Here is a 24,537-nt window from a genome sequence, read left to right on the forward strand (position 1 = left end):
TGTAAGGGCCGTGACTAACAAATATCACAAAATACCTAGCAATGTTGCTGTAACCTAGTAATGGATACTATTATACACTAAATGTTTGGATTACATTGTGTTTGTTCAAATGAACATTGAATATTTTAAAAATTAAAATAAATTATTACAATAAAATTTCTCGCAAAATTCATTTATTAATTTTTTTTTGTGATTCAGATCTGAAAGGGTTAAACATGATCTTTTTTCTCACATGTAGACACCTCATCTGTTGCTGAGTTAGTAGGTGGAGCATCTACATACAGTATCTACTCAATGAATTAGGGCCACCCATTATTTTTTTGAATACTCTGAAATCTTTTGGATTATTATATTTATTTTACATAAATACTTTAAGTTTTCTATTCACATCTAATATCATGTATATTACCTTCAATAATATGTAAAATATACCTGGATTATTTAAGCCTTTACAAAATTTCAAACCCTTTTTCTGAGAAAGGTCCCTAATTAGCACAGGTAGACAGATAGTTGAAAGTTAAAAAAATAGTCCTATCTCATTTATTAGTGAAGTTTCTTGAGTTCTGGTTGTTGTTTTGTTCAGAGGGGTTATATAGTTATCGTGTCTTGTGAAAAAAACTTAATTTTTAATTTTAGTTCATAAAGTATAAATTTTTTTTGTAAACACAAGTGTTTTTTTTGAAAAGGACAAAATGGGAAAAAGTAAAGACATTTCTGAGGAAAAAAAGTCTAGTGTTATAGTGCTACTGAAATTAGGAATACTATCTAATAGAGAAATTTCAAAAAAAGAAAACGTTTCTCGTCAAACAGTGGACAGAATTTCAAAATCAATAAAAAATCAGTCACCCGCCACCAGCAATCGGCGAAAGAACTGTCGTAGGATTAGAAAAACAACGCCGAGGACTGATCGAAAAATCGTTCAAAGTGCCTTAGAAAACCGTAGTGCATCGGCAAAAACATTAAAAATAAAATTGGAAGAAGAGGGTATAAATATATCGGTATCAACACTGAGGCGACGTCTTTACGAAGTAAATCTGAAATGCAGGCGCCCTGTAAAAGTACCAAAATTGACACCACGAATGAAAGCGGATCGATTAAAATGGGCCAGGCTACATCGAAATTACTCGGTAGATGATTGGAAAAAGGTATTTATTTAAATTGAATTTTCAACATATCATTTTAGTAAATAAACTTATATATTTGAATTAAACTTAAATTTTCATTATTTTTCAGGTCATCTTTAGTGATGAGTGCCGGTTAGAAGCCGTGACAGAGAGCCGTCGATTCGTCAGGAGAACACCAATGGAACGTAACAATGAGGCCTGTGTGGTAAAAGTTATCAAACACCCCCCTGCAACAATGATATGGCCATGTATTATTAACAATTTACCTGGGCGGTTGTTTTTCGAGGAAGGAACAATGAACCAAAATTCCTATAAGCAGGTCCTCGAACGAATTTTATTGCCCTTCTACCATACACTCGACCCAACAGAAGGTCCATACACCTTCATGCAGGATGGGCCACCTTGCCACCGGGCTAAATCAATAATAAAATTTTTGTCTAACAAAAATCTGCCTTTGCTCCCCTGGCATGGAAATTCTCCGGACCTTAATCCTATAGAAAACGTATGGAGCATGTTAAAAAATAAGGTATACTCATTTCCAAATCCGACAGTAGACTGTCTAAAAAAAAATATGCAAAAAATTTGGTCAGAAGACGAAGAAACAAAAAACATGATAAAACAGTGCATTTTAAGTATGCCAAAAAGAATTGAGGCAGTTATTTCTGCCAAAGGTGGAAATACTAAATACTAACTATATTTATATGAAAATATATGCATAATTTAAGCGTAATAAAGTGTTCATGTGTAAATAAAATTCAATGTTGTTTTATTCAAGGTTTTCTCTGAGTTATTCCTGTTTGAATTGAGAAATTGCGCGAAATTCTGCGTGGCCCTAATTCATTGAGTAGATACTGTACATAATATACCTTGAACTAAGAGTGTTTTTTAAAGTTGGCAGAATAAAACAAGAGTACCTATAAATGACGCAGGCAGTGCCGGCAGGCAGTTATAATTGATTTTAAACACAGAGTGAAAGAAATAAAATTTAAAAGCAGGTGAAAATTATACTTTTGTAAAAGAAGAAAATTGTTTTATTTTGCAAACTTAAAAACACGATGAGTTTATGATAATTGAATACTCACGAAGTGGGTTGTAATTTGAAACCACTAGATTTTGATTGGTTATCTATTGAAGATTTCTTTTGAGACGGAGTGTTGAACAATTCCAAGCTGGGGAAGGAATATCGGGTACATTCTTGTGATTCAGAATCTGAAGAAGAGTTCACATTTTTGTTTGCGTGTTTAGAACGCTTTTTAGTAAATCTCTTCATCTTCTTTCGTGTGGAAAATTTTTCACCAAAAAATTTAGGATTGATTTTGAATTTCGTTTCATCGTCTATATCATCAGATTTCCTTTTGTTACGCGGAACAATCAATCGAGTTGCATTTTCTGAAATAAATTAACATTAGAAATTTTTTTCATTGGCATTTCCCAATGCAATTCAACTGAGAGAGAAAGAGAGAATATGTCCAAAGTATATGTCATATGTATAAAGAAAAATTATTAGTATGTATACATATGAAAAAAAAAACAGTACCTTTACTGTTTTGAATTCTAGTTCTCTTGTTGCTAAGTATTTCTGAACCACTCGGTTGATTATGAGAACTGCGGGTTGGTCTACCTCGGTTACTTTCCCCTTGAGATTGTTCGGGTGATGTATTTTGTTGGGTGCGAAGGCTACGTCTTGCGACTTCAGGTTGTACGACTATCGAGTTTGATTTACTTTTTCCTCCATCTTTTTTTCTGAAAATATTACAATTTTTACATATTTGCAGAGCCAACAAAATACAAATGGATCAGGATTAATATTGACTTTGGTCAGATCAATGGGATCTTCAATTAACAAAATCATTTATGGACAGGGATAGGACAGCATTACTTACCGTGAAGGCTCCAGACTTTGTTCCTTATTATCTCTTTTTGTCTTATCCTTGGAGGGACTTTGCGTTGAATTTTCATTTAGAAACATTTTTACTTCCATTGAAGAAAATATGCGCCTATCTATATTAGGATCATCCGTCAAATCCTGGGAAAGTATTTTTTCAAATATTTTCTTCTCTTTCTGACGAACACTCAATACAGCAGGATCAGCTATCATAAACAACATAATAATATATCATATTTAACTAATGCATGCAGCCGGTATTTTTAGAATTGCAACCTGGCAAACCGTGAATATAGTGAGAGTGGCCAACCCGGCGACATTACAGAAAGGTAGGTTTATTTTAAGTTGCCATGATGACTGTAAACAAAAATATGCAACGGCGTGACATATGACAGAAACACACTATTAATTTCCACCAGTTTGATGTGCGAATAAAAACTGACAATGAACAGATTGTCGCAACATGCATGGCTGACGGGAAACACTATACAATACCAAAAGATGAAGACAAATTGGATCCCGCACCAAATGCAATTGTCCAAACATTTGACCATTCATAGGACCAATCAGAGTGGTTTAGTATAAAAAATAAATATTTATATATTTTTAAAATTATTTGATACCCACATACCTTGTGCAGAATCTTCCTTTGGAGAATTCTCTTTATCGAGAATATTGAATATTTTGTCAATTTCGTCTTTTTGATTTTTTTTCTGAATTTTTACCGGCGTTTTGAGTTGTTTTGGTTCCTTAATTTTTAGGGGTGTTGATGGCGCAATTGGAGTTTTAGATTTGCGCGTTCTTAATTCGTAATTTTCAGAGACATGTTGCTTTTCTTCTTCTTTCTTAGAACCTTCACCGGTCTGTTCAAACTTTGAATTATTATCAGTTTTATCATTTTTCTTAACTTTTTTGCCGGGCGAGTCGTCTTCCTTATTGAAATTTTGCACATTGGACCCTGTTAATTTTTTTAGAAGTTCAAAAAGAATATCAGCGTTCTGTGTGTCAATTAGAAGAATATTTTTGTCCTGAAAATAACAAATTGAATATCAATAGAAAAAATATCAACTAGAGTAAAAACTGCATATTTTCCAATAGGATATTTGATTCTTGTGCAACATTCTTAAATATCGACTTGACCGAAATTACAAAATGATGATTTTTATCAAGCTTACCGTGCCAGTTTTTGGAATGTTGACTTCAGAATTAGGATTCTTAGAATGCTTCAACGAGAGAATTTTTTGATGAATGTTTTCATCTAAAAAAAATTAAATGTACTTATAACATGGGAATGCAAATACATAATTACAAGGTTCTTTCCGTTTGTCAAATAGTGTCATTTCAGATACCTGAATGGTCTAAAGTTAAAAGCTAAACCAATGACAATACTATCAGCATTATTTATTTCAATGCTTAATATATACATGCAGGAATTCATCCAAATCATGACGTTTACAGTATAAGTTGGCTAAATCACCGTCTTATAAAGGAAAGCCTTATTAAGACTTTAGTAACGGAAATCAATATAATGCATGGTATTGTTTGGGGGTTAATCTAAATGTGTATTAAATATATTTTCGTTATACTTTAAATAATGTATATACTACATGAACCTTTGAGGCTTGCACTCATAAAAATGAATAAATAAAATAAGGATATGAAGTTATCAAAATAGAGAAATTTGGTCAAAAAATATTTCATAATAACAAACCTGATGCAATATTAGATGAAGAAGGCTTTATATTTTCCTCTGTGTTATTTAGTGCATTACTACTTGGAAGCTCTCTGAAATTTAAAAAAATCCTTATTCGGATAGTAATTAAAATAACAAATTTTGCATACTACAATATTTGTGTTTTTCTCCGATGTGAACGTTTGAATTAAAACGGAATTTTATATAGATGCCGCGGAAAAATCAGACACCATTTGTATGATGCTTCATTATTGGTTGAGTTCCTCCAGTGTTACTCAACAGTGAAAAAAAATTGATATGTAACAAATTTACTTTGCTTAAACTGCATTCTACATGAAAAAAAAAACATTATTTTCAGTTTGCATTGCTTTAATTAACTTTCCCAAAATTAAAATTGCGTATTCAAGATTTTACCATAGTGTTTTGTAAATTGCGTGACAACTACCACATGATTATTTTCAAGAAATCTTGACAGGAAAAAACAGGATTCGAGAGCCATACTGGAATATGAAGCCCAGGTTACCATTTTCATATTTGTTAAGAATTTCAAAATATCTTTTGAATTTAGACAAAATTAGAATTATAATTGCTCGAAATTATGAGCTATGTATTATTGCAATAAATAAAATAAAAATGAACACTTTGACTTACTTTGGTGGGATTAACCCACTATTGGATTGCGGGAATAGGGACTTTTCCACATGTCCTGTGCGATGACCTGCACTTTTTTCTGATGACAATATTCTGTTAGATTAATCAAATAAATAAATATTAAATTATTGTCAAATAAAAGTACGTATTTACGTAAAAATAACTAAATGCATATCTAAACAGTATTAAAAATAAAATAGGATTGAATACAGAGACATCAAAATTTAACCTTTTAACCGCGTTAACTTTGTTCCTGAGAGACGCCCGTGCGCGGCGGTATTTTGCCGGTTTTTAAATGATTACTTTTATCATGTATTTAATTAAGAAACGATTTATTTTCCTAAACAAAAACTTTCAATGGGATTCATTGTGCCTTTTTGGTACTCTATAATACACTCGTGTCACATTATTCTTGAAATATATCGTAATATAAACAAATAAGATCGTAAGATAAATAAATCAAAGCACGCAATGTGTGTCACTCTTACCCACTGGCGATGCGTAGCGTCGAGAGTGAGACAGATATAGGGCATGATTATGGCGCGACTAATTACCGACCGCAAGAAAAATCAGGGATCTGTTATTTTATTTATCCTTGTGATGTTACAAATTATTAGTCAGATATTTCAACAGATGTCATAAGGCCAAGGATTGACGTATTATTTTATCCAAAGATCCACACCATGAAAAAATCCCTCCAAGTTGAACTGAGGTTTTGGAGTAAAGTAAAAACACAAACGGTTATGTCAGCCGCGTACAGGGAATGTTTTGTGAAAACACATACGGTTATGCGAGCCGCGTGGATCCGGTTAAGGATTTATAAAGTCCCATTTATTTTCCCTTATGATTTAATTAACTTCAAAAAAGTATTACTAGTAATGTTTAAATATGTTTATTGCATCATAAGTAATTGTGAATTGTTTCAAAGTTAATGCAGATACCATTCATTTTCATTTGATTACGCAATATGGTTTAGGATGCCTTGAAATGAAAAAAAAATGTTCAAGCATTTCCATACAGGTTTTTTTTGTATCAGACCCTTCAAAACCTTTAAATCAAGGTTTTACGTTAAATACATTTCTATTTCTAATACATACATATGCGAGAACAGATAGTAAAAATTAATTATTAAAACACCATATGTGTATGCATATATTACCTGAATAGATCATTGTTACGTTTTTTCTCTGCGATATATTTCATCTTCCAATAGTTAAGAACTTCCTGGGTCAAAGGATTGTTATAAGCATCTAAAAATAAAATTTGAATAACATTTTGAAATTTTAACATGAGCTTAAATTTGTCCATTTTGAAACAAAATATTTTTGCTTATGGTGTTGATATTCAAAGCAAAAGAGGCTTATGGTGTTGATATTCAAAACAAATTAATATTCTTACCATTATTCCCACCGTTTAATATCAAAGCTTTAGTGGATCGTTTTTCAGGAGTTTCCTCCCGGTGGTCTATATATATCGATTTCTTTTTCTTCTTCGAATCTGTAACAAATTCATTATAAAAATTTGACAAAGACATAAATTTCATATTATGAAATAAATACACATTATTGATAATAAAATCTTATTAAACATTCCAAATAAATTATGTTTCTCATAAGAATGTGTGCGTACATAAAACATTCTAAATAGCAAACTATTAACAATAATTAAAGAAAACACTTCGTTTTTTACCACTTGAGTTTTATTATAGACTACATGTTTCAGAAGTTAAACTTCCATCATTCAGGTCTGTTATTATACAGACCTGAATGATGGAAGTTTAACTTCTGAAACATGTAGTCTATAATAAAACTCAAGTGGTAAAAAACGAAGTGTTTTCTTTAATTATTGTTACATGTCTTACCACAAAGTTAATGCCGAAACAATAAATAAAATAGCAAACTATTAGAAAAGACATACTGTGACGATCCTCTCTGTATCGAGTATAAACTTTTTGCCTTTCGGAACATTTCCTATGTTTTGACTGATATATTGGCAATAGGTTTCCATTTAATGAGCAGTACATTTTTTGTCCTTTTCTCTGCCCTCTGAAAATAGTGTTCATATTAAGTTAGAAATATCAGAAAAAATATTTTAAAGATTTAAAAAAAAAAGTTGTAGCCGTGATTTAACCCTTACTGGTCCAATGTCGAATCTTATTCGACATCGATTTTTTCCTCTTAGGTCCCATGTTGGATGTTATTCGACATTTTTTTCATAATTAGTATTATTTATTTAAATTTCCAAGCTTATGTTTTTGTCACTCGTATCTAAACATTTACGAATAAAATTAGTGCATATAATAAATAAATAATAATAAAACCCTTATCCGCACCCCAATGGTGCATAGGGCACTGTGTCATATTAACGCAGTGTTATCTTGATCGTTTACACATGAAGGAAAGGTGATCAGCCCTCCGCTTCAGGTACCAGTCCAAATATTACAGTGAAAAAATCACTTATATTTATTTTACCCCCCTTGGGAATCGAACCCGGGACCTCCAGAACGGTAGCCGAGCGTGCTGACCATTACACTACGGAGGCGGACATATGGTGAGCAGTAATTTTATTAGCAAGTGTTTAATTGTTGTCAAACAACTAAAGTTGACTTAGATAATTCATATTGGATTTCACTATATGAAATCCAAACAAATTGATTTGTAAATATTGTTGTGAATGAAATGAAAAGTAATTAAATAACTGGTAGAGATACAAACCTTCCTCCTTCACTTCTAACGGGTACATATTCAACGGACGAATCGTTACTCTCTTCGCTCTCATAATCGGTTGACGATACACTCGACTGCTGTTTGTGCTTTTTCAAAGGTACATTTTGACGCTTTGTCGGAGTACTATAAGCCCTAAATCAGAAAAAAAGGAATTGCAATGAAAGAGCAAAAATAAATTAGAGGTTTGTACATAGTGCGTATGGGAGTTGTCTACTTCTTCTTCTTTTAACCCTTATCCGCATCAAATGGTGCATAGGGAACTGCATTGTATTGACGCAGTGTTATCTTGATTGTTACTTATTGCACTTCAGGGAACAGTCCAGGGTAATATTAAATAAATATTACAGTGTAAAATTACTAATATTTATTTTTACTTACCATCTCAGAATCAAACCCAGTAGCTAAACACGCTAACCGTTACACTATGGAGTTATCTATATTAATGATTTAATGCAAAGATTTTAGTACAAAAATAGACTTTTTAAATTTTTATTTAATGTGTTTTATTTTATACCTATACAACTTTCAATTCAACCTTTTAAGTTATAATTAAAACAAACCATTTTACTCCTTGCGTTCGATATAGTATGTGAAAACAATACATTAATAATGAAATAAACAAACCAAAAACTAATGGTGTTGGCATTAACTACTATAACTATATTATTATGTGTTCTGAATTGATTTCTGGAGTCCATCATGAGAGAAGCGTTCATTTTCTTTTCCGTTATCGCGGTTTCTACTGTCTATTCCTGGGTCAGTGTCCTACTCTATGGTCGCTTTGTCCGTTTCCGCTGATTTGGTATCCGGTCATCCATGGATTTGGGTTGTTCATAAAGCGTCATTTTCCCATCGTGTAACGACGTTCGTTGATTTTGTCCGATCAATTCGAAAAAATCGTATTCATTCCTGGGCAGTATATCGTAGATAGTGTTATAAACTTTGAAAACATATTTAGTTCTTTTAATTTACGTCATTAAAACGTCAAGTTCTTGTGTATAACGGATAATTATCGTGTTTATTTTGATTGCGAGACGCCGCCGCCATTTTGAGTGCGCGGTAATTGTTTACAAACACCGTGAGAAGTGTGTGAATCTTATTATTATTAAGTGTCTCGTCTTCTATAAAAACAAAACTAAAGAAGTGCTCGTATTATAAACTTTCGCTTCAATCCAAACGGCATTGTCGCGCATTTACCGAAAAAACTTTTCATTTCGAATATTTTATAAACAAAACGACGCCATCTTGAAACACGTGTTTGTTGTTTACAAACATCGTGCGAGTCAAGATTTTCAAGGGCGACGGATAGTTAATTAAATTTTTATAGAACTTTATGCTTTGTGCCTAATTTCATATAAATTTTCACATCTGTCCGAAAACACCGATCTTTATAGAAAATGAGTGATACAGAAAATGTTTCGCCATTATCGCCGGTAGCTGGGCCTTCTCAGCGCAGTGAATCTCGAAAAAGATCCTGCGATCCATCCGTTTTATCGTCAGATTCAGAGTCTCCTGAACCGCGTCAGCAAAAGCGCCTTAAAGTGTTAATGGACCCACGGATAGACTATCTAGTTCAGCAGATAGGACTTTTGACTGACGCCGTGTTCCAAAGTCAAACCGGGGCTAAGGTCGCGGCGCCAGGCGACACTTCTCCCGTAGACTCGGGATCGCAAGAAGACGACGACGGTTTTCTACAGCAGCCTCCTGGACTAGAGGAACACGAGGATCCTCAGGATATCCAAGAAGAGCTGCAGCTGGATTTCCAGGAACCCAGCACAGTAGTCAAGGAACCTATCCATCCAACAGCAAATCCCATCAGGATTCGAGCCTTAGAAAAGCTGCAACACTTTGGTAGTGAAAACTGGGCAGGCGTGCGATATGCTGATGTCCAGAAGAAATTTCTGGCAGAGCCATCGTTTGTTGAATTGAAAGTCAACGACGAGCTCAGACGCTGCGATGTCAGCTCCCCTGCCCAGGCTTCGCTGGAAAGGTCTTTCGCCGCTCTATCTCATGCCCTCCTCATACAAAAAGAGGAGTTTCAATCAGGGCTCCAAGAACTGGTCAATTGGGCCGCTGATAAGAACACAATTCTTAATAAAAGAAACGTATTCGATAAAGTAAAAGTTTTGTTTGCTCCTGACTCCGCATACCAGAAGGTTTCCGAAGATATTCTTCAGATGGTATGTGGCAGGCGCACAGAGGCGGTACAATTCCGCAGAAAATCCATCCTCGGGGAAGTCAGAGACGAGCATGTCAGAGAGGGACTTTGCAAAATCCCTCCTTGCTCAGAATATCTCTTTGAAAAGGGGAATCTGACGGCCTTCCTCTCTAGGGTAGGTACCTCTGACAAGCTTACGATAAAACCTGCAACAACCCATCCTTTATCAAGACCCCAGGTTCCTACCAGAAAAAAGCCAGATAACCAGTTTTTTCGTGAACAGCGAAGGCCTCTCGCTAACAAAAATAACGGTCCTCCCAGAGGAGAAGCTGGCCCCAGCAAATTTTCCACCAAAAAAAAAGGGGGAGGCAAGTCTACTTCTGGTAGTTCAAAAGGAAAGTTTAGAGGAAGGCACACTCGAAATTGACGCCAGAAGGAATCCATTTCGCGGGGGATGCTTAAAGTTATTCCAGGCAGCATGGGCGACACTGGGAGCACCAGCATTTATGCTAAAAATGATAAGGGGGACACGAATACCATTTGTGTCAAAACCTCCTTTGATAATGCCACACAAGAATACTTTAAATCACCTCAGCACACCCCCTTCTGCCGAGATGGACTCCCAAATAAAGGAACTCACCGAGAGCGGTGTTCTGGAAGCCGCGGATCTCACTCCCAGCTTCTTATCAAAAATGTTCCTAACACCAAAATCGGACGGCTCCTCACGGGTAATCTTCAACTTGAAGTCCCTAAACCTGTTTTTAAACCCTGCTCCATTCAAACTCATAAGCCACTGCAAGGTTCCGGAATTTTTGCAACCAAACGATTGGTTGACAAAGATAGACCTCTCACAAGCATACTACCATCTCCCGATCGCATCAAAGCATCGGAGATTCTTGCGCTTGGTCTACCGAGGAAACTTGCTTCAGATGACAAGTCTGCCCTTTGGCCTTTCATCTGCTCCCAGAATGTTCGCGACCCTTACAAATTGGGTAGCCGAGTTACTGCGTCAGAAAGGTATACGGACAATCGTGTATCTCGACGACTTCCTCCTTGCGAGCCAATCCAAGGAAGATCTAGGCCGACAAACGCGGCTAGCAGTAAACACTCTACAATATCTGGGATGGAATGTAAATTTCCAAAAGTCAGTGCTCTCCCCAACACAAAAGTGCGAATACCTGGGGGTCGTATGGGACATGCGCAACAATCGCAAGTCCCTGTCAGAACGGAAGTGTGCGGCATTCCACCAATCACTTCGAGCGATACTGTCTTCTCGCCGATGGTCACGAAAGCAAGCGGAAAGTCTCCTGGGAAGGTTAAACTTTGCCAACTTCGTGGTGAGAAGAGGACGGCTGCACTGCCGACAATTGCAGATAGCGAGCAAACCGCTGAAGCAACTTCCACCCAGAAGATTAGTTCCAATGACCGAGGAGTGCTTGCAGGAGGTGGAATGGTGGTTAGAGAACTTGAACTTGTCAAGCACCATTCACAAGGAAATGTTCAGTCATTTCCTGACAACAGATGCCTCAGACCTGGCTTGGGGAGCAACTTTAGACGATTTAACCTTATCAGGTCAGTGGACCGTCCAACAGAAAAAGTGGCATTCAAACCGAAAAGAGTTGTTCGCAGTGCTTGCAACCCTTCAACACTCAGCTCACAACCTCTCCGGTTCAGAAGTCTTAGTGCAATCGGACAACAAATCAGTGGTTGCGTATATCTCCAAGAAAGGGGGCACCAGATCCTTAACACTTTTAAATCTGACCCAAGACCTCCTGATCCTTGCAGACAAGTGGGATATCTCGTTGACAGCTCAGTTTCTTCCCGGAAAATACAACGGAGACGCGGATCACCTATCTCGGGGAAAAACACCTCCGGAGTGGCACCTTTTACCGGCAGCAACCCAACCGATTTTCAATCTCTTCGGGCAACCCGATATAGACCTATTTGCTTCCGTAACGGCACACGTGACTTCGACATACGTGTCAAGAGATTGCACGGACTCGTGCGCAATCTTTCAAAACGCTTTCAGTCAATGTTGGGACTTCAATCTGGCCTGGATATTTCCTCCGCCAAATTTAATACCAAGAATCCTAGCACACCTGAACAAGGCGACCGGAACATACCTTCTCGCAGTCCCAAGGTGGCCGAGGGTGTTCTGGCGACCAGACCTAATACGCCGATCATTAGCGCCACCACTCAAAATAGCAAACCTGGAATCGGTACTAATCGACACATCCACCGGCAAACCTCCGCCCAAAAATCCAAGAACTGGAAATAGAAGTTTGGAAAATTGGGGGTGGGACGGCGTTTTGAGTAGATGGAATCCTGAGGAAAAGAATTTGCTTCTATCAGGGTGGCGAGCTTCGACGCTAAATACCTACAAGCCAGCTTGGGATAGATGGTGCCGCTGGGCATCAAATAACAATTTCCATCCTAACAAACCGTCTGCAAACCAGGTGGCCAGATACCTGGCGCAGTTGTTTATCGAAGAGAAATTGTCATACAATACTATACTAGTACATAAGTCAGCGATAGCAACATTCTGTAACCCAACAGCTGAGGAAAGTCTCAGCTCTAATTTTTTGGTAAAACATACCCTTAAAGCAATAGCCATGGCAAAGCCTACTCTCCCAAAATCTCCAATCTGGAATCCACAGATTGTTAAAGATTGGCTCTGTAAAAATAGCCCTAAACTAAACTCCTTATACGAGATATCGTGTAGAGTGGCAACACTATTGCTGCTCTCGTCAGGACGAAGAGTACACGACCTGACGTTACTAAACATCTCGGATGGAAACCTGCAGGATGAAGGCACTTCTATTATATTACATCCGTCTTTTGGATCAAAGACTGACACCCGGTTACACCAGCAATCCAGCTGGAAACTTTTAGAATCACCGGAGCTTAATATAAACCCAGTCTTTTGGACAAGAAAACTAGTAGAATTGTCCAAGGATCGAAGGTCGGAAGTGGATAACCTTAATAACCTATTTATAAGTACGAGGGGCCCCGTAAAAGCGGCTACAAGAACCATAATAGGAGGATGGGTAAAGAGCACGCTGAAAATGGCAGGAGTGGAAGCTACCCCCGGCAGTACACGCTCAGCGGTCGCATCCCTCAATTGGTTAGAAAACTACCCAATTGATAATATCTTAGAGAGAGGAAATTGGAAAAGTGAAAATACCTTCAGGAAATATTACCAAAGAGAGTTGCTTAATCACACCGTCTCAAAAGACTCCTCTCTAGCAAGCCTGTTTCAACCAGTTAACATCAAATAAAGGCATCACCCGGTCACCAGGAGATAACAGACAGATCTCTCATGATGGACTCCAGAAATCAATTCAGAACACATAATATCGGAGTTTTACCTACCATTAAAACTCTTATTATGTTTCTATTGATTTCTGGAGTCCAGGTAAGACCTACCTGGTGCATCATGAGCTTTATGAACAACCCAAATCCATGGATGACCGGATACCAAATCAGCGGAAACGGACAAAGCGACCATAGAGTAGGACACTGACCCAGGAATAGACAGTAGAAACCGCGATAACGGAAAAGAAAATGAACGCTTCTCTCATGATGGACTCCAGAAATCAATAGAAACATAATAAGAGTTTTAATGGTAGGTAAAACTCCGATATTATACTGTTTTTTTTTTAAAGCTTTGTACTGACATTTCTTGGTGGAACTGCATTTTACATAGTAAAACTACATAAATTTTTCCATTTTTATTTCATTTGACCAGTGACCCGGTTTTGTCATTACTGAATCTAGATATTACAATTTGTGTATACACTTGGGTCTCTTTTTATGCGATAGATACGTTTCACGGGGAATCGCATAAAAAAATACTTGAACTATTGTACATACAAAACTGGGGGATAGGTTCCATTATTTTTAAAAACCGCATAACTTCAAATCAAAATGATAGAATGTACCAAAAATCGCATAAAAAAGTTCATAAAAACAAAAACAGAAGGGCTTTTTCCTTAATTAAATATCCACACATAGGAAATCGTTTTTGAGATAAATCTTCAATCCAAATTACTATGTAGTACTTTTTCTGTTTTTTCCAATAAAGCATCTCTTGAATACGATGTAAGATTTGATCTTAATTTTATGCGAGTGACACAATCACACTTTAACGGTTGTCACCTGCACTACTCTAAATTTTAGATTTATTTAATGCGAATACGCACAAAAAAGACTTGAACAACATATTATATATTTTCTGGCGTTTTTCATGTGTGTGATTATAATCCAAGGTTTGGACCTCACATACTAATATAAGAGTTTCTGCTTAATAAAAAAGCTTCTTTACATCTCACCAATAGATGTCTCTAGTGAAGTTCTAGTGATTCAAGAACAAGGTTTCCAAATTGGTTCATATATATATATATATATAGAACTTCCAAGAATTTTAGTGATGTGGTTGTCAATAATGGGTAGAATTAGTGAATGTTACACGTGTGTAAAGTGATCACTTAAACCAGCCTATGACGGTCGTCAGCCCCGTAAATGCCCAGACTTCCATATTTTTCTTCATCTTTGATGAGATGTCAAAAATAATATGAACAACATAAGCGGTTCCATTACATTTGAAAATTGCATAACTGCAAAATCGCATAAAAAAATATCCGCATAAAAAAAGACCCAAGTGTAAATCATGTAAACTATTTGTACTTACATTGCCTTGCTACATGATGGTTGAAAATTCTTATGATATTGACTTGATTCTTTCATTTTCTTTTTGGGCACGTTATTTGTAATTAAAGGTTTTCCTGTAAAAGATATACGACATATTAAACACTTATATATATATTTGTCATATGAATCAGGCACAAAAAGATTCAAATCATTCTAATTTTTTCAGTTTCTCATATGATACAAAAAACTAACAACTAACCATTACGCCATATCTCCGCAGGGATAGGCAGAGAGGATGATTGCCACACTCTTGTGTCCTGAAATACACTTCTCACTTTCTTCATTTCCATACATCTAGTCATACATGCCTTCCGATTACGCAGACTTTTAAAAACCACCAGATTTTAGGTTCTGATTGATCTGATATTTTCCGGTCGAAAGGTGTGTTGAGATGGTTTAGAAATGTGGAGTGTATGAGTGAGGAAAGAACTGTTAAATAAATTTAAGAGGCAAATGTAGTTTGATAAAGAAGCAGAAGAAGACAGAGGAAAAGTTGGCACAAGGTACGTCAAAAACTTCAAAGCGGTCGGGTGAAGAGTCAATATAATCGGCGGGTATGTATAAGGAGATGCATGAGTGTGGAAGTGGCGAAGAATGTTTGCAAAGACAGTGTGATATGGCGTTCTATTATCTCTGCCTACCCCTGCGGCGAAGCGGCGTGATGGTTATTTAGTTAGTTAGTTATATAAAATATATGCATATGAATAGTAAAAAGATATTACCTGAAGAAAATCCAAAAATATTATCATTCTTGTTCTTTTTTTTATCCATTACTTTATCAGAGAAATCCAGATTTACTTCGCTGGAATCTTCACTGCTCAGTAACAACAATGATGATTTCAAATTATTAGGGCTTAATGTCTTTTTCTGCGGTTGGTACGGCGGAATGATATCCAGAGATGGTTCACTCTCTTGCAATTCTGTGTTTCGTGTGGATTTCTTGTCTTCAGACTGTACATCGGAGCTTTGCACCCAAGGTATGACAACAGGTGAAATTGAGTCAGATTCTGGTATATTTGTCGGACGTGGAGTAGGAGCATTTACCAGTATTGAGGTAAGTTCAATGTCGGTACTGGAATCTGATACTACCAGTGAAGTATTGGCTGTTTTGGATTCATTTTCTTTTGTAACGATTTTGGTCGGTGTTGAAGCTGCAACTTTACTGCTTGAACCTAGCGAAAAAATACATTACCAATTTGTCACATAAAAACGTTAGAGTTGCTTTCATTCATTCATTCAAACCCTTATACGCACCCCAATGGTGCATAGGGCACTGTATCATATAAACGCAGAGTTATTTTGATTGTTAACTCATGAAGGAAAGGTGATCAGCCCCCCGATCCAGAGTTACTTTACAAGAGGTAAATTGTCAGTTTGGCAACGCATAACAATTCTTCTTCTTCAAACCCTCAACCACACCCGATGGTGCATAGGGCACTGCATAATATAAACGCAGTGTTATCTTGATTGTAAATACATGAAGGAAAGGTGATCAGCCTTCCGCTTCCGGTACCAGTCCAGGGTAATATTGAATATATATATTAGAGTGAAAAAATCACTTATATGTGTTTCACCCCCCCCCCTGGAAATCGAACCCGGGGCCTCTAGTACTGGAGCCGAGCATGATAACCATTACACTACGGAGGCGGACATATATTATACATGCAAGGTTGTTGTTTTATCATAAATTAAAAAGTTTAAAATATCAAAGCTTACCTGAAGGATTGTTCACTGATTTGTCTTTCTGTATCCAATTCAAAGGCTTTTTTATATTAATGTTAGATCTGAAATGCAGAATAAAAAATAATTTTATTTATGCCAAAAAAATATTAAGAATAAATAAAATAAAGCAGAAATAAAGAGCAGAAAACATTCAGTGTTTTTCTGACAATGGATGAATTAGGCGCACAATTCAAAAATGGAATGAGATCCGTTTTATGTTTCATCTATATAAAAAAAAAATATAAAATGTTACCATATCATAATAATTAAATATTATTTTTAACATTTCTGGGAGTGAAGAAGTAATGCTGGTAGGTACTAAGAGAGTTTTTTAAACAAAATTAATATGGCTGTTTATCATTAAATGCAAATATGTATACAGATTCAAAATTATTTAAAAAAATACATGTGATTTGAATGAATGATTCCAAATGTAATAATGCATTTATACTTCACTTTACAGATGGATAAGGCGATTATTATTAATTCTAATAGCACATTAACAATTGCCATAAAATGAGGCAAACACACCCTTAACCAATTGCAACACAAAGCCGGCGAATCAATCGGCAAGATCAATTTCACAAAGGCGGCGATTCGCCGGTTTGCCTTTGAAGTGAATTCTTTTACATTAAAACTGAATTACAATAATTTTATTCATAAAAATGACACAAATAAGTATATTTCGGCTAAATAACTATATCTAGCTTACGAACAACAACAAAAATTATGCTTTTATGTTTTACCATTAATATTTTGTGTGTAATGTTATTAAGATAAAAAAAATCTAAATTCAAAATTAAATAGCGTATTGTATAAAACTCTGGGTATTAACAGGGCTTATGACCAGTCATAGGCTGGTTAAGTGATCACTTTACACACATGTAACATTCGCCATTCTGCCCTTGATTGATAACTACACTACTCAAATTTTTAGAAATTCTACGTATATCGCAAATCTCATGGGTGAGTTCACTGGACCCATCGATAGTTAGTTTGAGAAAGCTTTTTGTTAAGCAGAGACCCCTTTATTTTAGATGTATGCAAGATCCTAACCAGGTTATTTTATAAAACACAATTTTTTTCCGCATCTTATAATTTGACTATTTGTTTTTTTGAAAAAGGATTTGGACACACCCATAAATGTTGTGAACTATAATATTGTTGCCAAGCTGACGATAACTATATCTTAATGTCCCTTTTTAGTAGAGTATTTTGTGGCAAGCGTGAATGTGACATAACAGTTATTGAATACATACTTACCGAGAAGAAAACTTTTTAATGGTATCAATGGATAATTTAAAATATGGATTATGCAAATCAGGCATGATTCTCTTGATGAATACTTCTTTTAGACTTTGCCATGTTCTATTTGTTTGCTGAAATACAAATAACTTTAAGCAGAAATCCAATCAAATGTCAGTCAAGAAACATAAATATAAATTGAAAGAAACCTACCCCAGACTCGGCAAACTCTACCCAAAAACGCCGACCTTTAACGTCAGAAAATGCATCTCTGCGAATTATGTATTTCAAAATATTACTTTTTTCCAACATAGAATATCCTTTCCTGTTGTCACCCGAAATATCACTTATAATTGACCTGGTGTTAATTAAAAATGTACATGAATTAATACATATTATTAAAAGGTTAATACATATTATTCTCATTATAATAATTCTAATTGATAACGACTTATATATTTTTTAAAGTTTTTATGTTTGAGTTAACATATGTTGTTTTGTTTGAAAATCAAAAATAGTATCATTCAAAATTCTCACGCTGACATGGTGTGGTTCCTTGGTAACGAGATTAGAAATCTTCGCAAAAATAAATGTCATTCAAAGAAATTTAAAACATTAATTTAACTAAGACACATCACTGCACAGACGAAATGATTTCATTTGGAAACTTCAACAATACAAGAACTCACAACACGTCAAACGAAGCCCACCGAAGCCGGACATTTTTGCGCTTGCTCAGACAAAAACGCGCAAAAATAATCAGATTCTGAACCAAATAAAAAATATATATATTGAGGTTCCTACGTAATTGTGGTACGATATAATAAAAGTAGGTGCTGTTGTTTGTTGTCTGACCGTGCTGTCATTTTCCTTGTCTGTGATTTTCGGTCGACCCGCATTTTTGGGTTTGTGTTTGGTTTTTTCTATGGCTTATTGCCAGTTTTCGCAATTTCCGTGTTTTTTTTTTGGCAGAAATTACATACAATATTGTTTACAAAATGACATCGAATGAGATAAGTTTGAAATGGAATGGATTTCAAATGAATATGTTAAATAATTTGAAATCATTATTTTATGATCAAGGATATGCCGATGTCACTTTAGTGTCTGAAGGGGAGAGTGTGAAAGCCCATAAAATCGTATTGTCTGCCTGTAGTCCTTTATTTAGCTCCATTTTCACAGTAAGTTCATTTATAATATTCAAACGATTGTATCAAAATACTAGTATTAGAAAAATCGCAATATGAAAATATTTCTATATTTCAAACATATGTTTTTATTAGGAAAGCATTCTAATGAATATTTATTATGTTACTACATTACATTTTATTTTATATTGTATTTGTTACATTTTCATTCATGAATTTCGTAAAATGTCTTTATTTGTGATTGAAATATATGGTTTTTTATATTCCAGCAAAATCCCTGTAAACATCCTATTATTGTTCTGCAAGATGTGAGTCTACTCGCGTTGCAAGCTCTTCTGTCATTCATTTATAATGGAGAAGTGAATGTTACCCAAGAGTTTTTACCAGATTTACTGAAAGCTGCTGAATCTTTAAAAATTAAAGGACTCTCTGTGATCGGGGAGGACTCTCAAACAACAGGAAGTGATAATGTAGAATCAGCGACTAAACGGAAGCAATACCCCGTTGTAAATGAATCTGAGCCAACAACAAAACTCTTAAAGACAGACCCCGTGGTGGATACTACTAATGAAAATGATTTTTCAGATTTCGAACAGGTAAATAATAATAACAATGAAGTTCTGGTTCCAACCCTAATTTATGAAGTGGAGCGTGGAGTTGGCAAAAGAAGGATGAAAGTAGACTCAATGCAGTCGAAAAAAATCTCTTAGAGAAATGTGTGGCAAACGATTTATGACAGATGTTCGAATGGTGATATAAGGGAAGAATGCAAGGCTGAGCATTATCGATAAAATTAAGTAAGGTGTGTTGAGATGGTTTTGGGCATGTGAATCGAATGAGTGAATAAAGAACTTCAAATTTTTTTTATGCAAATTTAGTTGGTAATAGAAGCAGAGGAAGACCAAGGAAAATTTAGTATGATGTACTCGGCCAGGAGTCGGAATAATCGGCGTGTATGTGTGAGGAGATGCATGAATCAGGAAGAGGCGAAGATTGTTTGCAAAGACAGATTGGTGTTGCGTTCTATTCTCTCTCCCTACTTCTGCAGAGAAGTGGCGTGGTGGTTAGTTAGTTTTTGAATTTAAATATTAATAATGTATTTAAGTCAATACAAAATCAATTTATATGTTTTGTATTTATTGGTTACAATGTAATAAAAATTATCTGTGGAAAATGATATCGGGCAAACACCTCGGCTCCTGTTTTAGACACGAACAGAAGGAGAATCTACTTAGTCCAAAAATGCAAAAAAAACCTACTACAAAAAAAATGTCCCTTACTGTGTTTTGAGTTCTGACAGCCGCATATCATCTCCCACACAAGGTGTGTGGAGCATATTATAATTTGTTTTTGTTTTATTTATTATTAAAATATTTTTTAAAGGTGATTCCTAAAACCGAACCCCCAGAATTGATTTGGGCAGATACTATTATAACTGAGGGCCCAGAGGAAATTGAGTCCATTTGCAATGCGGATATTGAATTACCAAACCGTAACAAGAGATGTGAAAGTCCCGATAATTGCAGCCAGATGTCCAATGAAATTGACAGTACAAATATTTGCACACAATTTAATCGTGTGAATAAAAGCCACAAGAAGAAGAAGAAGAACAAACCGAAGATTCGCAATAAAATGGTCTGCTTAAATGCCAATATTGACAAACAGAATGAGACGCTCGATAGCGGCAAGGAAAATATGGTGTCAGAGACTGAGACGGAGAATGAAATAGATGATATTTTACACAGTGATATCGCCTGTGACCCGGATATTGAAACAGGTATTCATTCATTCATTCAAATCCTTATCCGCACCCTATGGTGCATAGGGCACTGCATCATATAAATGCAGTGTTATCTTGATCATTAACATATGAAGGATAGGTGATCAGCCCTCCGCTTCACGAACCAGTCCAGGGTTATATTGAATAAATATTAAAGTGAAAAAATCGCTACTATTTATTTGACCCCCCCTGGAAATCGAATCCATGACCTCCAGGATAGCATTTTATAATACTAATTTGGTATTTCTTTTTGACAAGCGTGTTATATTGGGAGATTTAACCCTTAGCACTGGAGTGCCGCCAGATACGGCACAAGTTTTCTTTTCAATTTATCACATTTGATTCATACTACAAAAATCAATCTGTTTAGTGCATGCTACCTTTTTCTGCATTTAAAGATTATTTCTATGTTTGTTCTTGTTTTATCATGTCCAAAATAATAGCATGTCATTGTTTGACAATCCATGTCACCTCCCCTCCGGGCGGAACAGCTTTTTTTACTTTCCGATACATTTAATTAGTATATTTGAATACATATTTAAAAAAAACTGATTTGCGGATGTTTTTAATCAAATGTTTTTAATAACACTCAAATGTTTTTAATATATTGTCTTTTTTTACTTTTCAATATAATTAAACCTCAATCATATTTGTACAATTCAATATAATATGTATACAAATATTTATATATATTGTCATTGCTTTATGTTTGTTGTAGATTGTAATGAGCTGAGCAGCCTCGATGAGTACAAGAGTCCGAAGTTTCCCTGTCCCTTCTGCACTAGAGTGTACCACACTTGGGGCTATCGTAGACGGCACATCAAAACCAGACACAGAGCAGACAAGTAACTATAATGCTTTTTTTTTAACCTTCCCATGCAGCTAGCTGACTTATCTATAAGTTCTGCAAACGCTGGCCTTGGAAAAAATATTCTAATGAGTATGCGACACTAACCACTGGACCACAACCGAATAGCTGCCGTTGTTATATCAAATGAATAATGCATGAATCTCGTCGGCCGTCTTTCAGATCGACATAATTCAAATCTGCTGATTGAATAATTTGTCTTATTTACGTTAACTATTAAGAGTGCTGAGAATTGATACATCAATTCTGGTATACTTTGCTGAAAACGCGTCCGATATATCGACAATGATGCCAGTGTATTTTGGCGGTCGAGCTGGGAGGTTGTGTCGCAGCGCGTGCATTTCTAAAGTTCCGATTCATCTATAATATTCACAAATAAACAAATTTAACTATTTTTAGTGAAAATTTTTAATATTTTTTTTTGTAAAAACCTATTGTTTTCACCCTTACAATGTTCTCTTCATTTGAAATGGACCATTTTGGCAAAAATAATCTTTAACAATTTTAGTGTACATATAAGATTTTTTTTTGTTGCACTAAAACGGTTAATATGTCTAAAATCTCCTCTTATCACGATATATTCTTCATGATTATTATAAGTCTCATAAGAGAAAAATTCAGTTTTAATTTGAAACAAAACATCTATCTGCACAGCATAATAATCCAAAAAAATACTGTTGGCAAAATATCCTTCAATGTACTTTACAAATCATGAATTTTGTTTATGTATTTCTAATATTTATTTTTGAAATTCTTCACTGAATCTCTTTTCCCAGACCCTTTTGCAAGCTGTGCTCTTCAACGTGCATATCGCAGACCGCGTGGTTCGACCACGTGGTCCGCAAGCACGACATCGGGCGCGTGGAGGCGCGCAAGTGTCTGGTGGTGCTCATGGAGGCGCACGCCGTGCTCACGTGCCCCTCGCCGCCCAGCCCCTCTGCGCTCCTGGCAGACATACATATGGAAGGCATCGAGTGATTTCCACCGATGCAATGTACCTGCATTTCCCGCTCAAGCGGTTTTCATTCCATTTTTATGACCGATTAAAAATTAATATATTTAAGATTATCTGCCGTACTATGTTCTCGGATTTATGAAGATATTTTTAACAAATATGACAATCTCTATCCATCGAATGCATAATTCAAATGTCAATATCAAATCTAGTTGGATTGTATCTATGTTGACTGGAAGCAAACTGCAGAACCAGATCTCCTATCGAGGGCTGTTGGGGAACCAGGCGCCATTTTAAAAATGTCGCTAGTTTCGGATTTTCCATAAAAAAATATGAAGAAGTGCTAAACATATTTTCACACAATATTTGAAAAAAAGTGACAAAAACGAAAGGTTCTCTCTGTGATTTTTTTCATAAGGTCATTGGTTGTTGTCAATAAAATTTGTGGTAAAAATTCTATCCGCCCACTGCATAAGTATATAAGTATATAACTTGAGGGTTGTTTTAAATTACCAAATATTACAAACAGTATTATATCCACTTATCAATTTGTGGCTTACGATAGGATAGTATGCAAATGAGGGATTGATATTATGGATTCGATCAGAGGTTGCTGTGTTTATTACTGATAATCTACTATATCATAAAAAAATATTAAAAATTCTCAGCTGCAAATGAAATTATCACAACATAATTGTGTCAAAAGCTTATAATATTCATAATAATACATGGAATATTAGAGATCTCTAATTTTATATGATAGAAATCTAAATATTTTGATATATTTTTAAAACAAATATATTTCTGTATTCATTAATTGTAGGTTAATTTTTAAATATGAAGATGCATAATGTTCACCGAAATTATTACACACTCCAAAAGCAGATTGAATTAGATTGTTCCTCAAAAGTTATTTTGAAGATTCCTTAAAATAGTCTGATGAGGGGTTTACTATTTTACAATTGGTATTTCGTGAATGTTTTACACATTTGAGTAATATATCTAACTGATTTTTATAAATAAAATTATCAATATTCTCATGAAATTACTAAACCCTTTATAAATATATGAAAGAATGCATTTTTGAGATAAAGTAATTATTCCATGATTTGATCATAGAATTTGAGACAAGAAACTTTGCATTTATTTATGATATTGTGTTGTGGTTGGAATGCATAAAATAACTTTGAAAGAAAAGTAAATTTAAACACTCAAACTAGCTTTTTATGTTATTATTTATATTCAAAGCATTTACTTTGTGGTCAAACATTTTAATTGATATTAGTAATGTTAGTAAATAACCACTCACCGACTACTTCTGTCTACCGGTTTCGAGACGTACCCGTCTCTTCGTCAGGACATACACTACAATTTAACAATCATGCGAACAACACTACACCACACCCACTTAGTACTATTCACATACACTATCACTACACATGCAAAACATGCAGAGCGAGTTGTTAGTCCCACCATGCTTTTGGGAAACTAAATAATAAAGATTTCTTTATTATTTAGTTTCCCAAAAGCATGGTGGGACTAACAACTCGCTCTGCATGTTTTGCATGTGTAGTGATAGTGTATGTGAATAGTACTAAGTGGGTGTGGTGTAGTGTTGTTCGCATGATTGTTAAATTGTAGTGTATGTCCTGACGAAGAGACGGGTACGTCTCGAAACCGGTAGACAGAAGTAGTCGGTGAGTGGTTATTTACTAACATTACTAATATCAATTAGCTTTTTATGCTTATTTAAAATGTCCATAAACATATCCAATGAATAATGACTTATCTGCGGAAACGTTACTTGATGGGTAGTAATTTATAACAAAAACAAAATAACGCGATATATTTGAGATTTATGCAAAAAGACTA

The 24,537-nt window shown here is 35.3% G+C and overlaps 3 protein-coding genes across 3 annotated transcripts; 2 read left to right on the forward strand and 1 right to left on the reverse strand.

Moving 5' to 3' along the window:
* Positions 1–180: 180 nt before the first annotated feature.
* LOC148299824 (uncharacterized) lies at positions 181–18,675 on the reverse strand. Its single transcript, XM_088275631.1, has 18 exons — positions 18,452–18,675; positions 18,128–18,272; positions 17,933–18,048; positions 16,664–16,731; positions 15,670–16,119; positions 14,928–15,021; positions 8,068–8,211; positions 7,271–7,398; positions 6,752–6,850; positions 6,513–6,603; positions 5,354–5,446; positions 4,721–4,794; positions 4,185–4,267; positions 3,641–4,037; positions 3,008–3,215; positions 2,662–2,867; positions 1,982–2,513; positions 181–287 (listed from the first exon to the last, which is right to left on the reverse strand). The coding sequence occupies exons 1-17, from the start codon at positions 18,457–18,459 to the stop codon at positions 2,203–2,205; spliced, it is 2,715 nt and encodes a 904-aa protein (XP_088131757.1). The 5' UTR covers positions 18,460–18,675; the 3' UTR covers positions 181–287; positions 1,982–2,202.
* Positions 8,902–10,714, forward strand: LOC148299825 (uncharacterized). The gene has a single exon (XM_088275632.1). The coding sequence runs from the start codon at positions 9,477–9,479 to the stop codon at positions 10,662–10,664; it is 1,188 nt and encodes a 395-aa protein (XP_088131758.1). The 5' UTR covers positions 8,902–9,476; the 3' UTR covers positions 10,665–10,714.
* A 131-nt stretch (positions 18,676–18,806) lies between the features above and the next one.
* On the forward strand, positions 18,807–22,760 carry LOC148299826 (uncharacterized). The gene is made up of 5 exons (XM_088275634.1): positions 18,807–19,095; positions 19,332–19,658; positions 20,446–20,839; positions 21,561–21,687; positions 22,487–22,760. Exons 1-5 carry the CDS (start codon positions 18,913–18,915, stop codon positions 22,686–22,688), a joined length of 1,233 nt encoding a protein of 410 aa, XP_088131760.1. The 5' UTR covers positions 18,807–18,912; the 3' UTR covers positions 22,689–22,760.
* Positions 22,761–24,537: the final 1,777 nt, after the last annotated feature.

Source organism: Brachycentrus maculatus, unplaced genomic scaffold (genome assembly GCF_059751285.1).
Source record: "Brachycentrus maculatus isolate JH-2025_06_01 unplaced genomic scaffold, ASM5975128v1 h1tg000928l, whole genome shotgun sequence".
NCBI lineage: Eukaryota > Metazoa > Arthropoda > Insecta > Trichoptera > Brachycentridae > Brachycentrus > Brachycentrus maculatus.

Excerpts from the sequence above, each read along its gene's own strand:
- LOC148299825 (XM_088275632.1), top strand. The coding sequence starts at position 9,477 with ATGAGTGATACAGAAAATGTTTCGCCATTATCGCCGGTAGCTGGGCCT.
- LOC148299824 (XM_088275631.1), bottom strand. Across the intron at positions 16,732-17,932 it reads ATTAAAAAGTTTTCTTCTCG|ATCTAACATTAATATAAAAA; the intron begins GTAAGTATGTAT and ends TCTGCATTTCAG. Across the intron at positions 4,795-5,353 it reads AGTGGGTTAATCCCACCAAA|AGAGCTTCCAAGTAGTAATG; the intron begins GTAAGTCAAAGT and ends TTTAAATTTCAG.
- LOC148299826 (XM_088275634.1), top strand. The coding sequence starts at position 18,913 with ATGACATCGAATGAGATAAGTTTGAAATGGAATGGATTTCAAATGAAT. Across the intron at positions 19,096-19,331 it reads TATTTAGCTCCATTTTCACA|CAAAATCCCTGTAAACATCC; the intron begins GTAAGTTCATTT and ends TTTATATTCCAG. Across the intron at positions 20,840-21,560 it reads TGACCCGGATATTGAAACAG|ATTGTAATGAGCTGAGCAGC; the intron begins GTATTCATTCAT and ends TGTTTGTTGTAG.